Below are 23,753 nucleotides of genomic sequence, written 5' to 3' on the forward strand. Positions count from 1 at the left end.
TGTGTGGGGTGGATCTGGAGACACAAGCTTTGGAGCTGTATTGTCATGTGAAGGAAAGCTAAAGCTTGGGTTGTTTGCTCTTGAAGCGGGCGGTTATCCGTAGAAACAAGGACTGAGCCATACGTTATGTTTTGTTGTTCCTGTTAGGCCGGGAAGGCCATGATTGATTTGCTAACATTGTCGTGGTTTATGCAGTACTCTTGAGTAACCCATCAGAAGATCTAAAGAGACAGTGTATCTGTGTCTACCTCTATATGCAGCTGAGTGAACCGATCTACCACAGTACATATTGAATGATGTCTCTTCTCAAAACTAAATAAATATCCTTTTAATCTTTACACATAATGAAAAATACATTTACATTGACCGATTTTAGACCATTAATTGACCATCAGACACCTAATTGGCGCTCACTTGTTGGTCCTGTTTCAAAAAACATCAAAATATAATGGAAACTGAATGATCTTTCATACAATCATTGTGCACCCTGTGGTAAAGCGACTTGCTTGGCTCTCCAGAGGCAGACACAGGACACACAGTTTGGGTTAACTTCCTGCTGGTTTATTCTGTGGCATAAACTCTAGCAGTGTCCCATAAAAATAAACTGACCCTGTCGGGGTTAATGGGAAAAACAAAAAGATAAGGTATGACAGAGTCCAATAGTAAACGAGGCTCTGCCTGCTGCAGGTAGCACAGCGAAGTCTTCAGCAACACCAGTCCTCTGGTGTTGCTCCCTGGTTTCACCCAAACAGCCTGGAGACTTCACTCTCCAGACCACACACTCTAGAGAAACAAAGCTGACTGAGCATTTAACCCTGCTCAGTCACACCCCGAGGGGAGGAAGGGGAATGACTTCCCTCCCATCTCTGTCATTCCCATAAAACCACACCCTTTAATTAACCCCCAGCATATAACATGCTGGCAGAAAGTTTATTGGTTTTAGTTCACACAGGCTAGCAACCTGCGTGACACATACCTCCCCTCATATATTATACCAGTGACTCTGTCACATATTCCCCCCATCTGCCCAAAGCCGGGGGTTTTGGCATCTTCCGATACCAAACAGGGAATTCTAGACAGAGCATCAGCGTTCCCGTGTGACCTGCCGGGCCTATGCTCTACGTGAAAGTTGAAGTCCCGAAGAGCTAGGAACCATCTAGTTACCCTGGAATTTTTACCCCTCTTTTCCCTCAACCATCTCAACGGGGCATGGTCTGACACCAACTTAAACTTGAGGCCTAGTAGGTAGTATCTTAGTGTATCTACGGCCCACTTTATGGCTAGACACTAGTTCTTTACTATTGCGTAGTTCTTCTCGCATGACGAAAGTTTCCGGCTCAGATAGAGAATTGGAAAAAGCATCCCTTTTATCTCTTGAGCGAGTACGGCTCCTAGACCAACCTCTGAAGCATCCGTCTGGGCCACAAACTCTTTCTTAAAGTCTGGTGCGACCAGGAATGGCTGCTTACACAGCTTCATCTGTTGGAACTTGGTCTCTATTTCCTCCATCCACCTCACCCTGGTTGATCTGGTGCCTTTTAGGAGAACCGTCAGCGGCGCGGCCATCATGGCAAAATTTGGGATAAACCGCCGGTAATATCCCACCATTCCCAGGAATGCTCTTACTTGCTTCTTGGACAGCGGTTGCGGACAGGTCTGGATTGCCTCCACTTTATTTACTTGCGGCTTTATTTCGTTTCTTCCGACGACATAGCCCAAGTACCTGGCCTCCTCTTTTCCGACGGCACATTTTCTCGCATTTATGGTAAATCCCGCCTTCCTTAGAGCATGCAGAACGGCCTGTAGTTTAGGTAGTTGACTAGCCCATTCTGGTCTAAAGACTACGATGTCGTCAAGGTAGGCTGTGGCATACATCTTTTGTAGGGCTAGAATCCGATACATAGCCCTCTGGAAGGTGGCTGGGGCCCCCTTTAGTCCGAACGGCATCCAAGTGTATTAGAAGCACCCATCAGGTGTTGAGAAAACCGTCTTCTCTTTGGCCGTCTGGGACATGAGGATCTGCAGTAACCCTTCGTCAGGTCCAGAGTGGTGACCTTTGTCCAAGCCTCTCGATGAGTTTGTCGACGCGAGGCATTGGGTACGCGTCACACTTGGACACCTCATTTAGCCGGCGGTAGTCATTAGAAAACCTCCACTCTCCGTTGGGTTTTGGTCAAGGACAATTAGGCTCGACCACCCACTCTTTGACTCCTCTATCACCCCGAGGTCTAACATCCTTTTCACCGTGGCCGAGATCACTTTTTGGCGTGCTTCTGGAATCCGGTACAGCTTCAGATTCACTCTTACATGTGGCTCTGTTAGCACGTCATGCTTTACCACCTGAGTATGCCCCGGCAAATCGGAAAACAGCTCCCGATTCTGCTGCAGCAGTTTTCGACACTGTTGCTTCTGGGCCGGCGATAGAGTTTCTGCTATAGTGACCTCCTCCACCTTGCCTTGGGGAGCGGCTCCCAGGCAAGGAGTTTCCACCGCTTCCCAGTCCCGCCATGGCTTGAGCAAGTTCACATGGTACATTTAGTGCGGCTTTCTTTGGCCAGGCTGGTGGACTTTATAATTAACCTCACTAACTTTCTCCACCACCTCGTACGGACCTTGCCATTTGGCCAGGAATTTGCTCTCGACAGTAGGGATTAGCACCAGAACACGGTCCCCGGGCTGGAACTGTCTTAGTCTCGCCGACCGGTTATAGACCATTGCCTGGGCTTTCTGAGCCTGGAGGAGATTTGAATTCACGATCGGCATCACTCTCGCTATTCTTTCCTGCATCTGGGCGACATGTTCAATGATGCTCTGGTGTGGCGTAACCTCGGCTTCCCAGGTTTCCTTAGCTATGTCCAGGAACCCTCGCAGATGTCGTCCATACAGGAACTCAAGCGAAATAAAGCTGGTAGAGGCTTGCGGAGCCTCCCTTACCAAGAAGAGCAGGAATGGCAGCAGGTAGTCCCAGTCATGTCCATCCTTCTCTACGACTTTCTTGAGCATCGCTTTCAGGGTCTTATTAAAGCGCTCTACTAAGCCGTCTGTCTGCGGATGGTAAACAGATGTTCGCAACTGCGTAATCTGGAGGACCTTGCACAGCTCCTTCATTACCTTGCTCATGAACGGGGTCCCTTGATCCGTTAGGATTTCCTTTGGCAGCCCGGTCCTGGCAAATATATGAACCAGTTCCCTGGCTATGCATTTGCTCGAAGAGTTCCTTAGCGGTACCGCTTCGGGATACCGGGTTGCATAGTCCATAATTACTAGAATGTATTAGTGGCCTCTGGCTGGTTTGACCAAGGGCCCTACTAGGTCCATAGCAATCCTCTCAAAGGGGACCTCTATCACTGGTAGTGTAACTAGCTGACTACGAAAGTGGGAGGAGGGAGAGGTTATTTGCCAGGTGGGACAGGACCTACAATAGTTCAGAATTTCTCGGTAACATCCTGGCCAATAAAACTTTAATATCCTCTCCTGAGTTTTCTCGACCCCTAGGTGTCCTCCCAGAACATGTGAATGGGCCATATCTAGCACCCTCCGTCTATATGGCCCCGGGACTAGCAGCTGTTCCAATATCTCACCACCCCTTAGTTTGGCCACCCGATATAACAACTCCCCCTGAACTGCAAAGTAGGGGAACCTGGTATCGGCCCCCGGCTCTTGGGCAACCCCATTACATACAGTAACCTAGTCAAACGTCCCCTTTAAGGTCAGATCCCGAACTTGAGCAGTCCCAAAGTTCTCTCCAGGCAGATCTAACTCAGGGAGGTTGGCCTTCTCGGTCACCGTCTCGCCTTCATCACCGGCAAGGACGCACAGTGGGTACTCATCCACTTGAGACTCTGTTGGGGGGGTTTCTCCAGGGATCTGGCTTTTGCTCACGCTACTTAGTCCGGTTCCCTTCCCCCACAAGTCCCAAAGCAGAAAAATCACGGCCCAGTATAATGGGATGTATCAGGCCCTTATCCACCTGACCTCGTGGGACTGGGCACCACAGTCTGTTCCCACTGTCACTGTGGCCACGGGGTAGTCCTTGGCGTTCCTATGGATGCACCGAACGCCCACAGTTTTGGAAGGGACCAACTGATGGGGAAGGGTAGCTCTGATTAAAGTCACCAGACTTCCAGAGTCTAAGAGCCCAAGCACCTTTACTCCAATTATGGACACGGCACACGCCTGCAGCCCCTCGCCTGGTCGACAGTCCACACTGCAGGCTGGATACGCATAATAGAAACCTCATCTGCCTAGGCTGCAGTCCATGGGTTTAGGGGCCATATGACACCGGGCGGCTACGTGTCCAGGGTTGTGACACCACCAACAGACTATATCCTTAACAACAGTCCTTGCGGCACCTTCAGTGGAAGAGGGATGCCCCCCAGTGGTGGCTCTAAACCCATTCCATGGTGAACCCGTCCCCTTTTGGGTATCCCAGTACGGAGCAGTGATTATATCCGGTTTCCCAAGGGATTTCTCAGCCACCTGGTACCGCTCTATCAGGTCAATGAAGTCATCTGCGTTCTGGGGATCACCCTGGGCAACCCAAGTCTGTATCGATTTGGGAAGGGAGTGCATGAATCTATCAATCACCACCCGCTCGACCATCTGGGCCTGAGTGGAGGATTCTGGCTGCAACCACTTCTGAACGAGATGCAGTAGGCAAACATCTCCTAGCGAGGGGGTTTGTCACTGGCGTATGCCCAGCGGTGGACTCGTTGGGCTCTCACTGCCATATTCACTCCCAGGCGTGCTAAGATCTCTGTCTTTAGCTTGGCATATTCCTTGGCATCTTGCAGTGCCAAGTCGTAGTATGCCTTTTGGGGTTCACCCGACAAATATGGCACCAGAACCTCTGCCCTCTGTTCTGGTGGAAGTCTCTGCTGATCAGCCACCCTCTCAAAGACTGTCATCTTCTGCATGGCCCATCTTACCGCCTTCCTGATATGGGAGTCATCAGTCAGCCCTGAGAGTCGGGCGGTTGCTCTGCCCTGGGTGGCGTCCCCCAGAAGCTGTATCTGATGTTGCTGCTCCTGCTGGTGCTGCTGCGCCTTTTGTTGCAACTGGATCTGTTGTAGTAACAGTTTGGTCGTCTCTTGTTGAGCTTGCTGCTGCTGCAGGATCTTCTTATGCTGTAGCTCCCTGTGTTGCTGTAATCAATGTCAGACTGAAGAACATTGGGCCCACCAGAGAATTTGATTCTGCGGGCCCACCTTTCTCCCCCACTCAAGAGCCCCATAGTAGCTGCAAAGTTTGCACTATGAACTCTCCTGAAGGAGAAACCAGGGCCCACCGGAGGATTCTCCGGTTCTCTGGTGGGCCAGTCCAACCCTAGCTGTAATTGTTTCAGGTGCTGCTGATGTTGCTACTTCTGGCTCTGGACTAAATGCTTAATAAGCTCCTCCATGTTGCTGGACATCTCTGTCTGGCTGACGGCCTTCACCCGGGACATCCACCGTTCTCTGTGGCAGGTACACGTGTTCCTGGATCGTTGCCAGCACTCACACCAACTGTGGTAAAGCAACTTGCTCGGCTCTCCAGAGGCAGACACAGGACACACGGTTTGGGTTATCTTCCTGCTGGTTTATTCTGTGTCATAAACTCCAGCAGTGTCCCATAAAAATAAACAGACCCTCTCAGGGTTAAGGGGAAAAACAAAAAGATAAGGTATGACAGAGTCCAATAGTAAGCGAGTCTTTTCCCGCTGCAGGTAGCACAGTGAAGTCTTCACCAACACCAGTACTCCGGCGTTGCTCTCTGGTTTCACCCATTCACAGCCTGGAGAATTCACTCTCCAGACCACACACTCCAGAGAAACAAAGCTGACTGAGCATTTAACCCTGCTCAGCCACACCCTGAGGGAAGGTAGGGGAATGACTTCCCTCCCATCTCTACCTCATTCCCATAAAACCACACCCTTTAAAAGAGTTAACCCCCAGCATATAACATGCTGGCAGAAAGTTTATTGGTTTTAGTCCATACAGGCTAGCAACCTGCGTGACATACCTCCCCTCATATATTATACCAGTGACTCTGTCACAACCCATAGAGTGTCCTGTTTGGGCAGCACATCACCTGTTTACACAGAATGTTGTGCGGACTGTAACAATGATTTTTATCTGGAAGATAAAAATAGCGGCCAGTGCCTGGCTGAGGCCCTTAGCCTGGCCGGTCTGTGGCTGGGGCCGAGGCCTCTGGCTGGGGCCTGTACCAGGCTGCGGCAGGTGCCGGGCTGTGAGCGGCGTCGGGCGGCGAATCAGTGCGGCTTGCGCAGGTTTCCGGTGTGCGCAGCCATCTTCCTAGAGCTGTGATCTACAGGAAGATGGCCGCTCGAGCCAGCGCATGCGCAGACCGGTAGCTCCGGCGGCCATCTTCCTGTAGATCACAGCTCTAGGAAGATGGCCGCGCGCACCGGAAACCTGCGCAAGCCGCACTGATTCGCCCCCCGATGCCGCTCACAGCCCGGCACCTGCCGCAGCCTGGTACAGGCCCCAGCCAGAGGCCTCGGCCCCAGCCACAGGCCCCAGCACAGGAACCGGCCAGGCTAAGGGCCTCAGCCAGGCACAGGCCCGGCACAGGCTCCACAGCATCTGACCTCTTCTGCTGCAGCCTCCGACTTCCTGAGGGACCCTGCCTCCTGTGACCCTCACTCCACTGCCCCCCCAGGTAAGATACCGTACCTATTCAGACTATAAGATGGACACCCATCTTATAAAAATTATTCTTATTTTTTCTATTTTCCACCCCAAAATATGGGGTGCGTCTTATGGTCCGGTACATCTTATAGTCCAAAAAATACTTTAGTTTTTAATCATGTGACGTCATGGACCTAAAAGAAAAGAATTAGCTGTTTAAAAGGGCAAAATGAGCAATTGTAAGTACACGGTGCCATTTAATATAATGACTGCAATATATTACGAAGATAACAAATTTGATGGGAGTACTTCTTTAAAACATACGTTTGATTGCTAACTATCAGCTTGTCTTGGAACTCTTCTTTGTAAAAAATGTGAATTCTGGTTCTTAGAAACCCAGTGCAATACAATGAAACTCATGGACAATGATTAGTAAATATCAATTCAGAAAATAGCTGTGTTAAATCTTCTACACATAATTGTATCATATTAAAAAAGCAGACATCCAAGTGTGGTAGTAGGAAATACATGGCCTACAAGTTTCGGGTTCATACCAAATTTAGTCATAACTACCGCACTGGTGGGTGGATTTTTAAATAGGATATAATAAAGCAGATCTGGAAAAAGTGTAGCCGGCAGGCCACATGCGGCTCTTTGGCTGCTCTGTTTCGGACAGGGACAGGCAAAAAACTTTAAACATTGTCCCTGGGAGGCATATACCGATGAACATAATGATGGAATGGGGAGCCGTCAGCTTCCTCTTCCATCACTGAGTCTGTAGGTCTGAAAGCGCAGCATATGTGATAACCTCACTACATTGTGCCAGCTGTGCCTCAGTACACATCGAAGAACAGAGCAGCGCAGCGAGGGAATGCGATTTGATAAACAATATTAAGTTTTTTTTGTCTGTACTTACGGGAAACTGTGAGGACATAATACTGTGTGGGGAGATTATACTGTGTACAATAGATAATTCACATGCACCATTGGCCAATTTTGTGCTTAACTCGGCAGGGCCTCCTACTGGGTCCAAGATAATTTAGAAATCCAAGAAAACAGACCCAAAGCAAATCCTTCTCAAAAACTTGATCTTTATTCCATAATTTATAAAAACAGGTCACAACAAGAAGACAAGTCAACGTTCTGGCCATATCTGACCTTTCTCAAGCCTAAAAAATACAGGTGTATTTTTTTATTAGATTTTTTATCAATCATGTACAAAAAAAATTGGGATGATTAGATCATTGGTTCAGTGTTCTATCCCCAACCCAGATTATATCATTAGATGAATAAAAGGAACAAGTGACATATAAAGATTAACCATCATTGACCAGTAACATAAATATACAAAAATATAATAGATGATCAATGAACAATTAATGCAAACTAAAAGTAGTAAATAATAATAGCAACAATAGATTAATAAAAATATTAAGACTAATATACAGTCATGGCTGAAAGTGTTGGTACCGTTGAATTTGTTCCAGAAACTGAAGTATTTCTCCCAGAAAATTATTGCAATTACACATATTTTCTTATACCCATGTTTATGCCCACCTGTTACTTTCCCCGGGTGAGTTTGAACAAGCATCACATGTTTGAAACAAAGTTGTTTACCCACAATTTTGGAAAGGTGCCAACAATTTTATCTGGCCCATTTTGGGAGATTTGTGTGAAATTATGTCCAATTTGCCTTTTTTTCTCATTTTTTTTCTTGTGTTGTTCCAATACACACAAAGGAAATAAACCTGTGTATAAGAAAACGTGTAATTACAATAATTTTCTGGGAGAAATACTTAATTTTCTGGAACAATTTCATGGGTGCCAACATTTTCAGCCATGACTGTATATGAAAATATTATGTACAATAAAATATGTGTGCAAAAATGTAAAAAAAAACAAAAGGGAACATACCCAAATGTGAATAAGAAATATATATATTTAGATATCATGTAGAAATAATCACACACTACGTGTATAATAACATAATTGTTGAAGATCAGGGATCCAGTACCGCTTTCATTCACATTGTGTGCGTTGAAACCGCAATAATGAAAATACCTAGCTTCAGCTGCTGATTAACCATCTCGAAGGTGCTCACCAGGAGATACCGTAGTCCAAATAGTAATGTAAGGAGAAGATGGGGCACTCACCACTGCTTGTTAAAATAAGCTTTATTTGAGGTTCCAAACAGATTGTGTATACAATGTGGCTGAGAGCCGTTTCGCCTGTAAGTCACGCTTCCTCTAAGGCATGCAAAAAATTAAAAAACATCCATTATACAAAATGATAGTAAAAAGCTGATGCAATGCATTATTAATTAATCGCAGGAAAACAGCTAATATTAAAAATTTTACTTTTTTACTACTAAGATCATTCTGATCATTTAATCCACCTGGACCAAGTGCCTCAGTACGAAGTATTAGTTGAGCTTCTCTTTGTAAGAGCCGGTTATGCCTCTTCTCTCCTCCACAATAATGTTTTTTTTTGTTGCAATGGGAATTCTGAATGCACTTGGGCACGCAAATCATAAATACCCATTGCTGCTAACTCCCATTGCAATTGTCGATCAATGAAGTCCCAGATGATTTGATGGGAGATATTTCTGGAGACTCTGTGGGCCATGGTAGCACATTTTGGCCAAAAAGGCTGCTCACCGTAGCACCAGCTACATGCGCCCTGGCATTATATTGTTATGTTCTCCCCCAACCAACAATATAGAGGTCATAACAAACCAGACTCTGCCTGATTTTCTTGTTGGCCATATTCCTGCTATTGTCAAATTGTATTTTTGGTGAATATAGTACTCAAATCTTATTTTTTCTCGGCTTCAATTTTTGCTGTATATGTTATAAGAATTTCTAATAAAAACAGAATCGAGAAAAAAAATGTCCGCACTTTTAGTGGCCTTGAAGGAATTTTGCTTTTTGCTATTTTAGTCAACTCTAATCTCCCTTCATCTTCTGAAAATAATTCTTGGTTGCATTACATGCATGGCGTGATACAATATCTCTACATTTACCTTTCTAGAACAACTAGCTCGGATGAAAATAAATGGAATAAAACTTTCTAAAATAAACTATAGCCACTGCTTTAAAAAGAAACAATTTGTAGGGTTACATTTCAGCAATTTAGGAAGATTTTCTAGGCCTATAATCTCATTTTCATGAATTACTGAATGTTCCTCATCTTCTAATGCTTTCCCTGCTGTAAGACTTTGTAAATGATCTACAGAAGAGATTGCCTTTGTCAGTCAATCTTGAGATCTGTGCAGTTGGTCTGTCCCTAAGAAATTGACTTGCTACATCCCCACGTTGTGCTCCTCTTAGGGATATAAGGGAAGTCATGAAGGAGAATATAAATCAGTTTTACTACAGTTCTATAAACCGCAGACAACTCCCTCCGTATAATATTCCCTGCATGTTAATGAAAAATTAAAATACACAGACATTACGTTTTGCGACTTCATACTGTATAGTGCTCAGATGTCAATTACAATTTCTATTTGTCCTATTAGCTCACAGTATGAAGAGTTTCCTATGTGTTGTGCTGCCAAAGGGACTAAAAGTAAACAGATTAATTCCAAATTCAGAGAAATCAGAGTCACCATAGAAGAAACTTTATAAAACTTTATAAAACTTTGGTCTTGTGACTGTATTTTAGGCTTGAGAAAGCCCATATAGCCGAAACATTGCTTCATTTTGTAGCATCGACGTCTCTGCCTCCTGCCCGGCAGAGACGCCATCCCCCTTACCGCCGTGGTCCTGCCCGGCGTCTTCTGGCCTCCCAGCAGCTGCTGCTGGTGCACACAGCTTCCCTGGCCCTGTGCTTAGGGCGCGCGCATGCTCCCGCCCTCTTAAAGGAGCCGCGCGCACCGTCCTAAGAAGTCCCCGGCCAATGGCCGGAGGACTCCCCCTATAAAAGGCAACTCCTCAAATATGGAGGTGCCCGTGCAAGGTTGTTGCTCTGTATGCTAAACTTTGCTTCAGCCCACAGGTCCCGCTACCTGTCTACCAGTCTAGTCCGTCTGACTATCAGTCCAGTCTGCCAGCCTGATTTCCAGTCCAGCCCGACAGTCTGCTCACAGCCCTGTCCGCTAGTCTGTCTATGGGCTTGGCCAGTCCGCTTATCCGGAGCCTCCACCTGCTACCTGTCTCTGCCTGCCAAGGACACTCTCCAGCCCGACGGTCTGCCTCCGGTCAAACCCGCCAGTCTGTCTATGGGCTAGGCTAGCCTGCCTACTTGGAGTACTTGCCTGTTACCTGGAGGCTCCTGCCTGCACCTGCCGTGACCACCTGAGAGCCTACCTAGAGGCTCCTGCCCGTTACTTGCCGTGACCACCTGACAGCCTACCTAGAGGCTCCTGCTAGTTTCCTGCCGTGTCTGCTAGCCCGTCTGCCCGGATCTCTCGTCAGCCTGCCTTCCGTGCTCATCTGCTGTACCGGTCAGTCTCTGCCTTGTGACTCGTGGGAGTCACCTGCTCTCATACAAGGTCGGTCCCCAGAGTAGCACCTGGTCCCTCTGCTCGGTCCTTCCCTGGTCACGAAGTCGATTGAGCCGCCGTACGGCCTGGGTCGGTCCGAGTTGATACCTAGTTACGCCCCTCTGGTCCCTAATTGCACCACAGCACAGAGGTTCCACCACCCGGATCCGTAACACATTTTGTCTCCTCACTATTGTGATGTTTTTTTTAACAATTTTGGAATAAAGATTGAAGTTTTATAAGTATATTCTATGGTGCCTCGGATTTTCTGAATTTTTACTGATGCTGGCCTGTCATGGGTGTATCAGGTTTGACAGACAGTCGTTCTGGATCTGGCTGTAGAAGGTCACTGTGCTTGGCTTTGCAGACACCTTCTTGATCCTTTCATCTCTTTAGTGTAGTGTTATCCTCTCGCTAGGACCCAGCAGTGATCTCCACCTTCTGCTGCTAATTGACACACCCTTGCTTGATATTTAAAAACCCTCAGTGTCTCCAGAGAGTCGCCGGTGATAGAACTATTTTCTCCTGCTCAGGCCTTGAGATTTAGCAGTCGGCTAGTTTCTGCTTGGAGTTTCTTGGTGGACTGTTGTCGTCTTCTCTCTGGTGTCTACTCAAAGCTAAGTGTATCCCTTTGTCTGTTTTTCTTGTTTGTCTTTAGTTGCAGTGAGGGCTGACTAGTGCTCACCCCTTCCCCTCCCTACCTAGGGCCTAGCTCTAGGGTCAGATAGGGATTAGGTATCCTGCTCAGTCATAGGTGCGGAACCTATTTAGGGACGGTAAGGGATTCAGTGTGTTATAAGACCTGCCTAGGGGTCTCCACTCTCCCTTTCCCTAGTTGTTGGGCTTCCCTCCTTTTCCCATCATCGTATACTTGGTCCTTCCCTTACCTAGCGTGACATGGACCTAGTGGGAGTCCCTGCCGAGCAAGCACAGTTTCATCAATGGTGCATGGGAATTCTATACTGGACTGAGATTAATTCTAAACGATAAACTAGACATGTCCGTGTTTTTGTAATGTTGTTTTAAGCAAAATGAAAATTGTCTTTAAATGTGTATGTTAATTACTGTTACTTCCACAGGTGCATGGGCGGGCACAGCTTACCTTAGTTAAAGTTAGTGGTTGTCCACCAGATGCACTGTTGGATCCATTGAAGCATGATCCCCAGCACAACACGGCCGTCGTCCACTTCCATTTACCCCCGCATTCCCCCGTGCCAACTGCTCACATGAATTGAATTTTAAACATTAAAGGACTGTGTGACCGACAGCTTGTGGTGAGTGTTATCTTTTCTTGAATTTTCTGAGCAACTTCATATAAGACTACATTGGAAGCACCACTGAATACAAGATACCCATGGCTATACTTTCCAGGTGAATAGGACCACAGGATTTAAATGGTAACTGATAAGATTGATACCTGATTAGCTTCACTTTTTTGATGTTACAGATCTTAAAGAGGGCATTTTACCAAAATGTTTCATGTGGGATTGGACACACAGTGTAATAGAGCTGAATAGAATGTTTTGTATTTTTTTATTTTTATTTCACTCTCTATTATGGAGGTATTAGCAATCAAAGTATTTGGCACCTTATGAGTTAATTGTCATTTAGTCCAGATGAGTGTTCTGAAATAGTTTCCACTGGAGGCATGCACTTCTCTCCCCCTGTATGAGGTGAGTTATAAGCAGGCAGGAACACAGCAGTAAAATAATACTCCCCACAGTAGCTTATAGCAGGTTTCTCAGTGAGTGATATTTATAAAAAACAACTCCTGGTCTAACCTCCTTCATGATTACAAAGTGCTGGGAGTAGAGCACAGATGACTCACACCTTTCAAATAGAATTTCGCCAGTCAGTGTTGGAAGAGGGGCAGCACAGCTGAGTTTAGTGTGTCCCATTACAAACCATCTTCTCATAGTCACATCTGCTGTACTGTTTCTCCTCCCACACAGCCTATCCGGAACTGAGAGCTCAAAGGTATAAGTAATCATGCTTACAGTGCCTTGAAAAATTATTCATACCCCGTGAACTTTTCCACGTTTTTTGATGTTACACTCATAAACTTACTTGTATTTTATTGGGATTTTATGTGCTTTCCTAACACAAAATAGCAAGTATTTGTGAAGTGTAAAGGAAATAATACATAGTTTTCTAAATATTTAAAAAATATAAATCTGATAATTGTGAAGTGCATTTTATTTCAGCCCCTGGGCTAGGACAAGGTATTTTGGTGTCCTAGGCAGATCAAGTCAATGTCACCCCCTGACACAGAAGCAAAGAAATTGGTAAAAGACTAAGGTAACAGGACCCCTAAGGCTGTCACTGTGTTGAATGCCTGAGGAAGATGGCATGCCCTAGGCGGGTGCCCACCCTGCCTGCCACTCTTTCCGGCCCTGCATCCAAATCCCAGGCCTACATTTCGGCTCATCCAGCACCATGACAACCAGCACAGCAGAGTCCTGCATCCACTGAGGCCCCTGATCATGTGACCCCTGACTCCTCCCCTCCTGTGACCTCATCACAGGTCCTGTGCACACAGAACAGCCATATATGTGGTGGCGGCTCTGCAGGTGGAGGTATGTGGAGATCCCCCATTACTTTTAACCCCCTCAGTGCTGCGGTCACATTCCAGGAGACAGAACATGTTCCCGTCTGTGTCTCTATATCAGGGTCTGTCTGTATTGGATTAGATTGGGTCACTTCCCTCCTGACGTCGCTCGCTGCTCTGTTACTGTACAGTCTCCATTATGGCCGTCGCCGGCTCCATGTTGTCACTATCAGGAGATATTAATGTTCTATCATTATCTGTTACTGACATCCCCGGTTCTGCCGTCCTGATCTCTGTGGATGTTCCCGGCACTTTATAACTTTGTGTCTTGTTTTTATGAAATATTTAATAATGATTCAGATAGTTTAGATTTTCCTATTAGATTTGTTCTGTGTTTTTGGATCTGGATTGGAGACATTATGTGATAATTCTTTTGTATGTGACTATAATGTGATTGTGTGTTATACCGGGGGCAGGACGGGGCCATGACTGGATGTAGTGATCATGTGAAGCCGGTAACAGCTCCGGAGATTTCTTACATGGGATCTTTATGATGTTACATCGTCTTCTTCTCCCCATTCAGGTCCCTACAATATCGGATCCTCTCAGTGGAGATCTTCTATATAAGAGAATTGTCCTGATTGACCCGTCAAGGATGGATAGGGACAGAGACAAGATGGCGGAGAGGATATTACACCTCACCCTAGAGATCCTCTTCCGGCTTACTGGAGAGGTGAGAGATTCTGATGACGTCACATTACATCATTCTTATCTATGGGAATAACAGATGGACAGAACTGGAGAGGTGAGGACTCTGGAAATGTCTGTAGTGAGATTTATTAATGTGTCTCTCCATAACCAGGATTACACAGTAGTGAAGAAGACCTCTAGTGAGCGCTGTCAGGACCCTGTGTCTCAGGGATGGGGAAGACCCCTGAGCCCAATCACAGGGCCTCCACCTCACCCCCTGATACATGAGGACATCAATGACCAGAAGATCCTAGAACTCACCTACAAGTTGATTGAGCTGCTGACTGGAGAGGTGACACTGCTGGGAATGCTGGGACATTATACAGTAACGCTATGAAGGGATCGGGGGGATTATAGTATCATTGTATGTGTCAGGTTCCTATAAGGTGTCAGGATGTCGCCGTCTATTTCTCCATGGAGGAGTGGGAGTATTTTGAAGGACATAAAGATCAGTACAAGGACGTCATAATGGAGGTTCCTCAGCCCCTCACATCACCAGGTAATAGACAGGACTAAATACACACGGCCTATAATTATCTGTATGTAAAGAATTAATTCAGTCCCTTTATTTGTTTCCTCCAGTTCTACCCGGTGAGAGGACAACACCAGAGAGATGTCCCCGTCCTCTTCTTCCACAGGACTGTAACCAGGAAAATGTCAATGTTCCTCAGGATCATCAGGTAGATATAGAGAAGGTGCCATGAGATCTCCTCTATGATGTGTAGATGGCTGTGATGATCTTGTGTTCAGTCTCACTTTATCCACCTGTATTATACACTAAACAGCCAATTTATTAGAGACATTAGCCCTTTCCTCATTGAAACCTCTTCTAAATGGAAATTTGTCCAGTGACTCTGGAGTGGGGAAAAATCGTGTGTTTAGTTTTCTTTTGATCACTTGCAGTGTGAATCTAAGTTATAATAGGAGCATAAAGTGAACTGATCGACTTTGAACATGGTGTTGAGATTATACTGAAAATGTTGTAGAAGGACACTTAGAGCAGGACACTGCTTGATACCACATTGGTCATACGGTAATTATTTGCTACCAGGACGATGTAAAATGGGTTTCTCAGAGCATGTCAGTACTTCCATACATTTTGTGGCAACTGTAAAAAGCTATCCTGTCCTCAAGAGCCAATGAAAATTAAATGGTTTCCCTGACCCTGAGAACCACATCTCATCCCAAAAAAACACTTAGCCCTTGGGCCAGTGATCCTGCATAATGGTCAACACTCATTGGAATTGATGACAGAATGAAATACTGAGGTCCTATGTGTTACTAAATGGGTGACTCTAATAATGTGGCCATTCAGTGTATGTTTTATACTTGGTGGAGATGACAGGATAAAGCTGATCATATACATTAGATGTTGTCTGGATCTTCTCACAATGTGGCCATTCAGTGTATGTTTTATACTTGGTGGAGATGACAGGATAAAGCTGATCATAGACCATAGATGTTGTCTGGATCTTCTCACAATGTGGCCATTCAGTGTATGTTTTATACTTGGTGGAGATGACAGGATAAAGCTGATCATAGACATTAGATATTGTCTGGATCTTCTCACAATGTGGCCATTCAGTGTATATTTTATACTTGGTGGAGATGACAGGATAAAACTGATAAGATCCAGACAACATCTAATGTCTATTATCACAATATTCTGGTTATGGAGACTGCTGGTTAGAATTATGAGCCGATAGGCTGGATTTATACAAGAGACCTGCAGCTATGTGATAATTACTGCTGTCACGTTATTTTTGGTAATCATGGTTATTTATGATCTTTACTGTTCTTCTGAATCATTTCACACAACATTTCCGTCTGTGACTTTTACAATATTTCTTTCAGGGTGAAGATCTGCCTCATATTAATACTACAGAGACATATGTGAGGGGTGATGAGCGGTGTAAAGAGGAGATTCCTACAGATAACTGCACAGGTGAGTAGTGACCACAGTGAATCACAGATTCTTCTCAGTCACTGGCTTGTGGAATAATTATAGGTGTTTTATGTTTTTCAGAATATGTTCACATGAACTTTTGTTTTTTATGGTTAAACATTTAGAGGCTGATTCATTAAGACGGGCCCTGTGCACACCAGTTTGATTCAAGGCATGAGGTGGGCTAAGATGCACACCATGGCTCCCAGCAGAGAGCTAATTACACACCAGCTCACTGCAGCAAAACACAGGTGGACAAGAAAGGGAAAACTAGTCTCAGAAATCTAAAAGCTAAACTGCCACATGTTGCCAACATCCAGCAGTAACCACGATATTAATGCAGCGCCGCCTAGCGGCCAGGGCAGGGGTTGCAGCAGTATGGTCTGATATAAATGTGACACCTACAGTGCATAAGTGTTGTAGTGCATCAGACAAAAAATTTTTAACTCTTATATAAAGACTAAGTAAATATAAGAAAAAAAACAGACAAAATAAAGAGCGAAAAAATCTCAAAACCATATAAAATATAAGTTTTGTAAATTTCAATGAGAACATAAAAAATTGCTGAGAAACCTTTGTCTATACTAACATTTGAACAAGAAAAATGATTTTACAAAAAAGATGTTGTAAGGTAGAAATGTGGTAAATGTTGTTTATTAACAATTTTTTTGTGGTATGGTTATCTGTTTTAATGGGATAAAAATTAAAAGTTCAAAAATTGTGAATAATTTGACATTTTTGTCAAATGTAGATATTTTCATAAATTAAAGCAAATCTTATTGATCTAAATTTAAAACTAACATAAAGTGCATTGTGTTCTGAAAAAAAAATCTCAAAATCACTACATATGCAGATACAGGAAAAATATATATCTTTGTACCTTGTTAGCCAGTAGATAGAAAAATCTTAAGATTTGAGAATCCTCAGTGATTGATACCTTTCAATTGTCAACTGCAAAGATGCTAACAGATTGCAAGCTTTCGAGACTACTCAGGCCTCTTCATCAGGCTTAGAATAACACAAAATCTGAAGAATCACATATTTACACAGCAGGGCACAGGAATAATGAAATGTATGAGAAGAGTGACGTGAAGGAGAACTATGAGTATGGGAGGGGGGAGAAACAGTTGTAGCCGTAAATATTGGAGCAGTTCATAGATAAGGAGTGTGAAAGTTTTATTGTCCTGTGATTGAGGTCTGGTCCATGGTTGTGATGACCCCACAGGTCTGAGGAGCACATTCCTTAGTTGATGTAAAGGCATTACAGAGTTGTTACCACATAAAATGACACATTAAATTTAAAAAATGTGTCCTACTCTGGAAGATGGAAACAGGTTTTGGCAGTAAGAGCTTATGTAATAAATAAAGACTAAAATATTTTATGTTCTCTAAAGTGGTTCCAATAGAAATGTGAGCTCACCATACAAAAAAACAACAACAATCCCTCATACAGCTACATCGTGTAACACTGAGTCACTTCTCATGGACAAGCCGTGAGTCGGGGTAGTCAAGGAATCCGAAGTCAAAAGCTAGGAGGGTATGTCATAAACAGAAGAAAGAAACAAAGGCATAGTCTGGTAACGGTCCAAGTTCACAATAATGGGAAGATACCGGATCAGAACAAAGGGGTTAAACAGATGGATGGTCAAAACGAGGTCCAAGGTCAGGCAACGAAAGATCAACAAACAGAACACAAGGCCCAGAGAGACAAACCACACAAAAGCTGAATGTATGTCTGGCAGAGGTTTGGGACTAATAGCCCAGTTAAGTAGCCAGGTAATCACCTTAGACAATCAACACCTGTACACAGCCAGCACCTCCCAGTCTCAGATGAGCGGTGAATCAAAACATCGACATCTCAACATGCCCCTGACCCCAGACCGGACACTAAGCTGTCAATCAAAGTACGGACAGCTCCAGCACTCCCCTGTACCAGATTGGACAGCTGAGCCATCAGTAACTGCATCCCAGACACACTGAGGGGTGAAATCGTGACATATCGATGGTGAAAAAAATTAAAGTTACAAGCATTTTTTTTACTTTTTTTTTTTTTTTTTAATTTATTAAATAAAATAAAAAAACGTAACAATTTTGGCATCAATGTAATCGTTCTGATATGCAGAATCATGCTGCTAGATTACTTTTACAACACAATGAACGCCTTAATAACAAAGCCCAAAAAATAATTTCAAAATTTTTTTTTTTTTCCAGATTGTTGTTTGGTAAAATAAATGGTGTAATTCAAAGCTTGAATTCAGCTCTCTTGGAAGAAGGGCAAGAAAAAGGGAAAATGCAAAAAAGAAAACTGTCACAAAAAAGTTAAACAAACAAACAAACACTCATAAAATAAAACAAGTTTTATCTGGTCTCTGCAGGAATTTAACCCTGCTGTGTCCTACAGAGATTAGGTTCCTTGGCCTATCCCGTGCCAGCAGGACCTACATTAGGCAGCTCCTCTCATCACTCTCTGCCCAAACGTTGGTTCCTAGCCTGCTAGCACCTTGTTTATGCATATCTCCGTATTCTGTCTCCCATTATCGACCCGGCCTGTTTACCTGCTCTGTTTGACTATTCCATCCCTGACTCTGGTTTTGTAATGTGAACCCATGCTGCCTGCCCCGACCCCTGACCGGGTAATCAGAGTTACATGTAGTCACGTGACCGCCGTTCCTGGTGCCGACACCGAAGCATCCTCGTGTATGAGGAGTCTCAAGTCTGCAGTCACATAGAGTGACCTTCTTCCAAGAGACTTGTCATTTTAGACAAGACAACTGGTTTTGTTGGGCTGTATTTTGAACATAACATAATATGCTCATAGGAGCCTCATTGCCACTGGTAAAACATCTATATAGCCTCTTTGTGGCTCTGGACTCAGACTAGCTTTCTGTAGTTTTAAGTGTTGCCTATATTTTTCGTTCTCCTGCACTTTACATGGTCATAAGTGTTATTGTTAAATTAACACTTTTTCCATTTGTTGGTTCTATATTTGTTATAAGGAAAGTGAATTTGGTGGACAATTTTAGGGATTTTTTTATAGGTTGACCTTATGAAGTCTTAAGTAAATATTTCACTAAATATAAATACATATTTTATATTCATATTTAGCAAAATATTGGACACTGGCACAATAAAAAAGTGCCTGTTTGAGTCCCTACATTTATATTTACTTTTGCAATCAATTAATCAGTTGATAATTGAATTGTAATACAATTTGTATAGAAATCTAACAATGTATAAATATTAGTTATTAATATATTTCAAGACTGTCTTTTTGAAAATTAATCTAAGTTTCATTCTTGACAGATGACTATACCAGCAGATTGGAGACACATCTGATATTTTCAGATTTTACAGCACATGATCGCAGTATCACACAGGGTGCAGATGAAGAGCGTGACCGTACTCCAGATACATGTCCATCCCTTCACAGTAAGGATTTATTATCTGATCCTATTGAACATCTCCTATCTTTGGATTCATCACAGTCTGTTCAGCGAAACATAAACACAAGGGATCGTGAACATCAAGGAGCTCACACAAAAGAGAGGCCATTTTCATGTTCAAAATGTGGGAAATGTTTTACACAAAAATCTCATGTTGTTACACATGCAAGAATTCACACAGGGGAAAAACCATTTTCATGTTCAGAATGTGGAAGATGTTTTAAGGACAAATCAAATCTTGGTGCACATCTAAAAATTCACACAGGTGAGAAGCCATATTCATGTTCAGAATGTGGGAAATGTTTTAAAGAGAAAGGATATCTTGTTAAACATCAGATAATACACACAAAGGAAAAACCATTTTCATGTTCAGATTGTAGAAAGTGTTTTACAGCCAAATCAACTCTTGTTAATCATCTGAGAATTCACACAGGTGAGAAGCCATATTCATGTTCAGAATGTGGGAAATGTTTTACATTGAAATCTAGTCTTAATAACCATGTGAGAATTCACACAGGTGAGAAGCCATATTCATGTTCAGAATGTGGGAAATGTTTTACAGAGAATGCAGCTCTTGTTAAACATCAGAAAATACACACAGAGGAAAAACCATTTTCATGTTCAGAATGTGGGAAATGTTTTACAGCCAAATCAACTCTTGTTAATCATCTGAGAGTTCACACAGGTGAGAAGCCATATTCATGTTCAGAATGTGGGAAATGTTTTACCCAGACATCAAGTCTTTCTCTACATCACAGAATTCACAAAGGGATCCAGACATTTTCTTTTTAAAGCCTTTTTATTTTCAAATGGTACAAGAAAAAATACAACAGTTACAGTCTATAAGAGAAAGGAATGTAATGCTTAATAGTAAACGTATGAAACTACCAATAAATACATTTTATTGAAAAACAAACAAACTACTTTTCTTGATAATGTATCAATGATATGAATAAAAATATTTCAGATTAATAAATACAGTATAGCTTCATTTTAAAGGGGTTGTCCTATGAGTCACTCTTCTGACATGGATTATAGAGAGATGTTGCTATAAGTGATCCGAACCTTTGTTAAGTCAACAATCTGCAACATACAGCAATATCTTCCCATGGCTGATATCAAATCAAGTGAGAGAAGTGCTTGGACAACCCTTTAAAAAATTGTTGCCTATCATTTTTAAACATCTGCTTTTAAAACTTATATCCTTTGGCTTAGATCTGTATTTTTTCTGATCCCAAGTGTTAAGGTTTCATTTTATGTTGTTATAAGAAATCATATGAACCATTATTGTAACTGTGACCTGTTCTTGAGCTATTCCAAAGATTATTCTCACTGTAAAGAACTGTTGTCGCCTCTAAAGATTGAACCTTTTTTTCACTCCAAACGAGGAGCGAGTCATTGGTCATTTATATCCTCCCACAGATCGATCTGCTCACCTCTCATTGATGCCGTTGATTGTCCTTGATTATAATAATGCATTATTATGTACATAACAAATACATTATTGTAACATCATATAAATGATGCAATATGTAAAGGGACCAGTTTAATCGTGCTATGGGACCAGATAGGTTCCCTTTAAATCACACATCAGATCTCGATCAATAAAATATTTAAGTTGAAAATCTTTATTGACATAGATTGCCTAGTTAGTTGAAAACAAAATAACTTATTAATGATAAATGGAAACCAAAATCCTGATGTTAAAAAGAATCTGTCAGCACAATGTTGCAATGTAAAATAAAGACATGGCCAAAATGGTGCTGTTATACTGATAACATTGATACAGTGGCATGTAAAAGTTTTGGCACCCCTGGATAAAATTGCTGTTATTTATTTTACTCATACTATACTTATAGTGTACTTATATAGCGCCACTAATTCCACAGCTCTTTACAGACATTATCATCACTGTCCTCATTGTGGCTCACGCTCTAAATTCCCTATCAGTATGTCTTTGGAGTATGGGAGGAAACCGGAGAACCCGGAGGAAACCCACGCAAACAAGGGGAGAACATACATAGAGTGGAATGTGGATGGGGCACATACTATTCTCCATAATGTGTAAATATATGTACAGTACAGACCAAAAGTTTGGACACACCTCATTTAAAGATTTTTCTGTATTTTCATGACTATGAAAATTGTACATTCACACTGAAGGCATCAAAACTATGAATTAACACATGTGGAATTATATACTTAACAAAAAAGTGTGAAACAACTGAAAATATGTCTTATATTCTAGGTTCTTCAAAGTAGCCACCTTTTGCTTTGATGACTGCTTTGCACACTCTTGGCATTCTCTTGATGAGCTTCTAAAGGTAGTCACCGGAAATGGTCTTCCAACAATCTTGAAGGAGTTCCCAGAGATGCTTAGCACTTGTTGGCTCTTTTGCCTTCACTCTGCGGTCCAGCTCACCCCAAACCATCTCGATTGTTGTTACGCACACGCCCGGACTGACTGGCGCGAGCGTTGTTAGTGATCCCACTGGACCATGAACCGAGGAGTGCCTGGAGGGGCGTGACTAAGTATCAACTCGGTCCGACCAAGGTTGCACGGCGGCTCAGTCGACTCCGTGAACCAGGGAGGAACCGAGCAGAGGGACCAGGTGCTACTCCAGGTCAGACCCTGGTCACAGCTGTTGACCCACACCGGGAAATGCAGGAACTGGCAGGTTAGGCTGGCATACTGACAGGTGGGTACTGGCCGGCACGGCTGGTATGCAGACAGGTGGGTACTGGCAGGCACGGCTGGTATACAGACGGGTGGGTACTGGCAGGTAGGAACACAGGCAAGATAGGGACCAGTACAGACTGGGATGCAAGAACAGAGCTGCAGGTGTGAACAGACAAGCAGAGCAGAGCAAAACCCGCAGATGCGGTAGACAAGCAGAGCGGAGCAAAACCCGCAAGTGCGGTAGACAAGCAGAGCAGAGCACAACTTGCAGGTGCGGTAGACAAGCAGAGCAGAGCAAAACCTGCAGGTGCGGTAGACAAGCAAAGCAGAGCAAAGAAAAACCCGCAGGTGCGGTAGACAAGCAAAGCAGAGCAAAACCCGCAGGTGCGGTAGACAAGCAGAGCAGAGCAAAACCCACAGGTGCGGTAGACAAGCAGAGCAGGGCAAAACCCGCAGGTGCGGTAGACAAGCAGAGCAAAGCAAAACCCACAGGTGCGGTAGACAAGCAGAGCAGAGCAAAACCGCAGGTGCGGTAGACAAGCAGAGCGGAGCAAAACCCGCAGGTGCGTTAGACAAGCAGAGCAGAGCAAAACCCGCAGGTGCGGTAGAGAAGCAGAGCAGAGCAAAACCCGCAAGTGTGGTGGACAAGCAGAGCAGAGCAAAACCCGCAGGTGCGGTAGACAAGCAGAGCAGAGCAAAACCCGCAGGTGCGGTAGACAAGCAGAGCAGAGCAAAACCGCAGGTGCGGTAGACAAGCAGAGCAGAGCAAAACCCGCAGGTGCAGTAGACAAGCAGAGCAGAGCAAAACCCGCAAGTGCGGTGGACAAGCAGAGCAGAGCAAAACCCGCAAGTTGCGGTAGACAAGCAGAGCAAAACCCGCAGGTGCGGTGGACAAGCAAAGCAGAGCAAAACCCGCAGATGCGGTAGACAAGCAGAGCAGAGCAAAACCCGCATGTGTGATAGACAAGCAGAGCAGAGCAAATCCCGCAGGTGCGTTAGACAAGAAGAGCAGAGCAAACCCGCAGGTGCGGTAGACAAGCAGAGCGGAGCAAAACCCGCAGGTGCGGTAGACCAGAGCAGAGCAAAACCCGCAGGTGCGGTAGACAAGCAGAGCAGAGCAAAACCCGCAGGTGTGGTAGACAAGCAAAGCAGAGCAAAACCCGCAGGTGTGGTAGACAAGCAGAGCAGAGCAAAACCCGCAGGTGCGGTAGACAAGCAGAGCAGAGAACAACCGCAGGGGCGGTAGACAAGCAGAGCAGATACACACAAGGTAAA

At 44.1% G+C, this 23,753-nt stretch overlaps 2 protein-coding genes across 2 annotated transcripts in view; both read left to right on the forward strand.

Annotated features, from left to right (window-relative positions):
* The window catches only part of LOC141272037 (uncharacterized), a 234,212-nt gene that overhangs the window by 87,445 nt on the left and 123,014 nt on the right, over positions 1 to 23,753 (forward strand). The gene's annotated exons all lie outside the window — the stretch shown is intronic.
* On the forward strand, positions 14,250 to 21,592 carry LOC141272044 (gastrula zinc finger protein XlCGF66.1-like). Its single transcript, XM_073682331.1, has 6 exons — positions 14,250 to 14,393; positions 14,523 to 14,702; positions 14,786 to 14,909; positions 14,993 to 15,090; positions 16,265 to 16,355; positions 19,659 to 21,592. Exons 1-6 carry the CDS (start codon positions 14,316 to 14,318, stop codon positions 20,588 to 20,590), a joined length of 1,503 nt encoding a protein of 500 aa, XP_073538432.1. The 5' UTR covers positions 14,250 to 14,315; the 3' UTR covers positions 20,591 to 21,592.

The sequence above is a fragment of the Phyllobates terribilis genome, unplaced genomic scaffold, assembly GCF_046119375.1.
Source record: "Phyllobates terribilis strain yellow unplaced genomic scaffold, ASM4611937v1 Scaffold_5__5_contigs__length_657084704, whole genome shotgun sequence".
Lineage (NCBI taxonomy): Eukaryota > Metazoa > Chordata > Amphibia > Anura > Dendrobatidae > Phyllobates > Phyllobates terribilis.

Coding starts and splice junctions, on each gene's coding strand:
- LOC141272044 (XM_073682331.1), top strand. CDS start 14,316: ATGGATAGGGACAGAGACAAGATGGCGGAGAGGATATTACACCTCACC. Junction 14,910..14,992: donor TCAGCCCCTCACATCACCAG/GTAATAGACAGG, acceptor TGTTTCCTCCAG/TTCTACCCGGTGAGAGGACA. Junction 15,091..16,264: donor ATGTTCCTCAGGATCATCAG/GTAGATATAGAG, acceptor TATTTCTTTCAG/GGTGAAGATCTGCCTCATAT.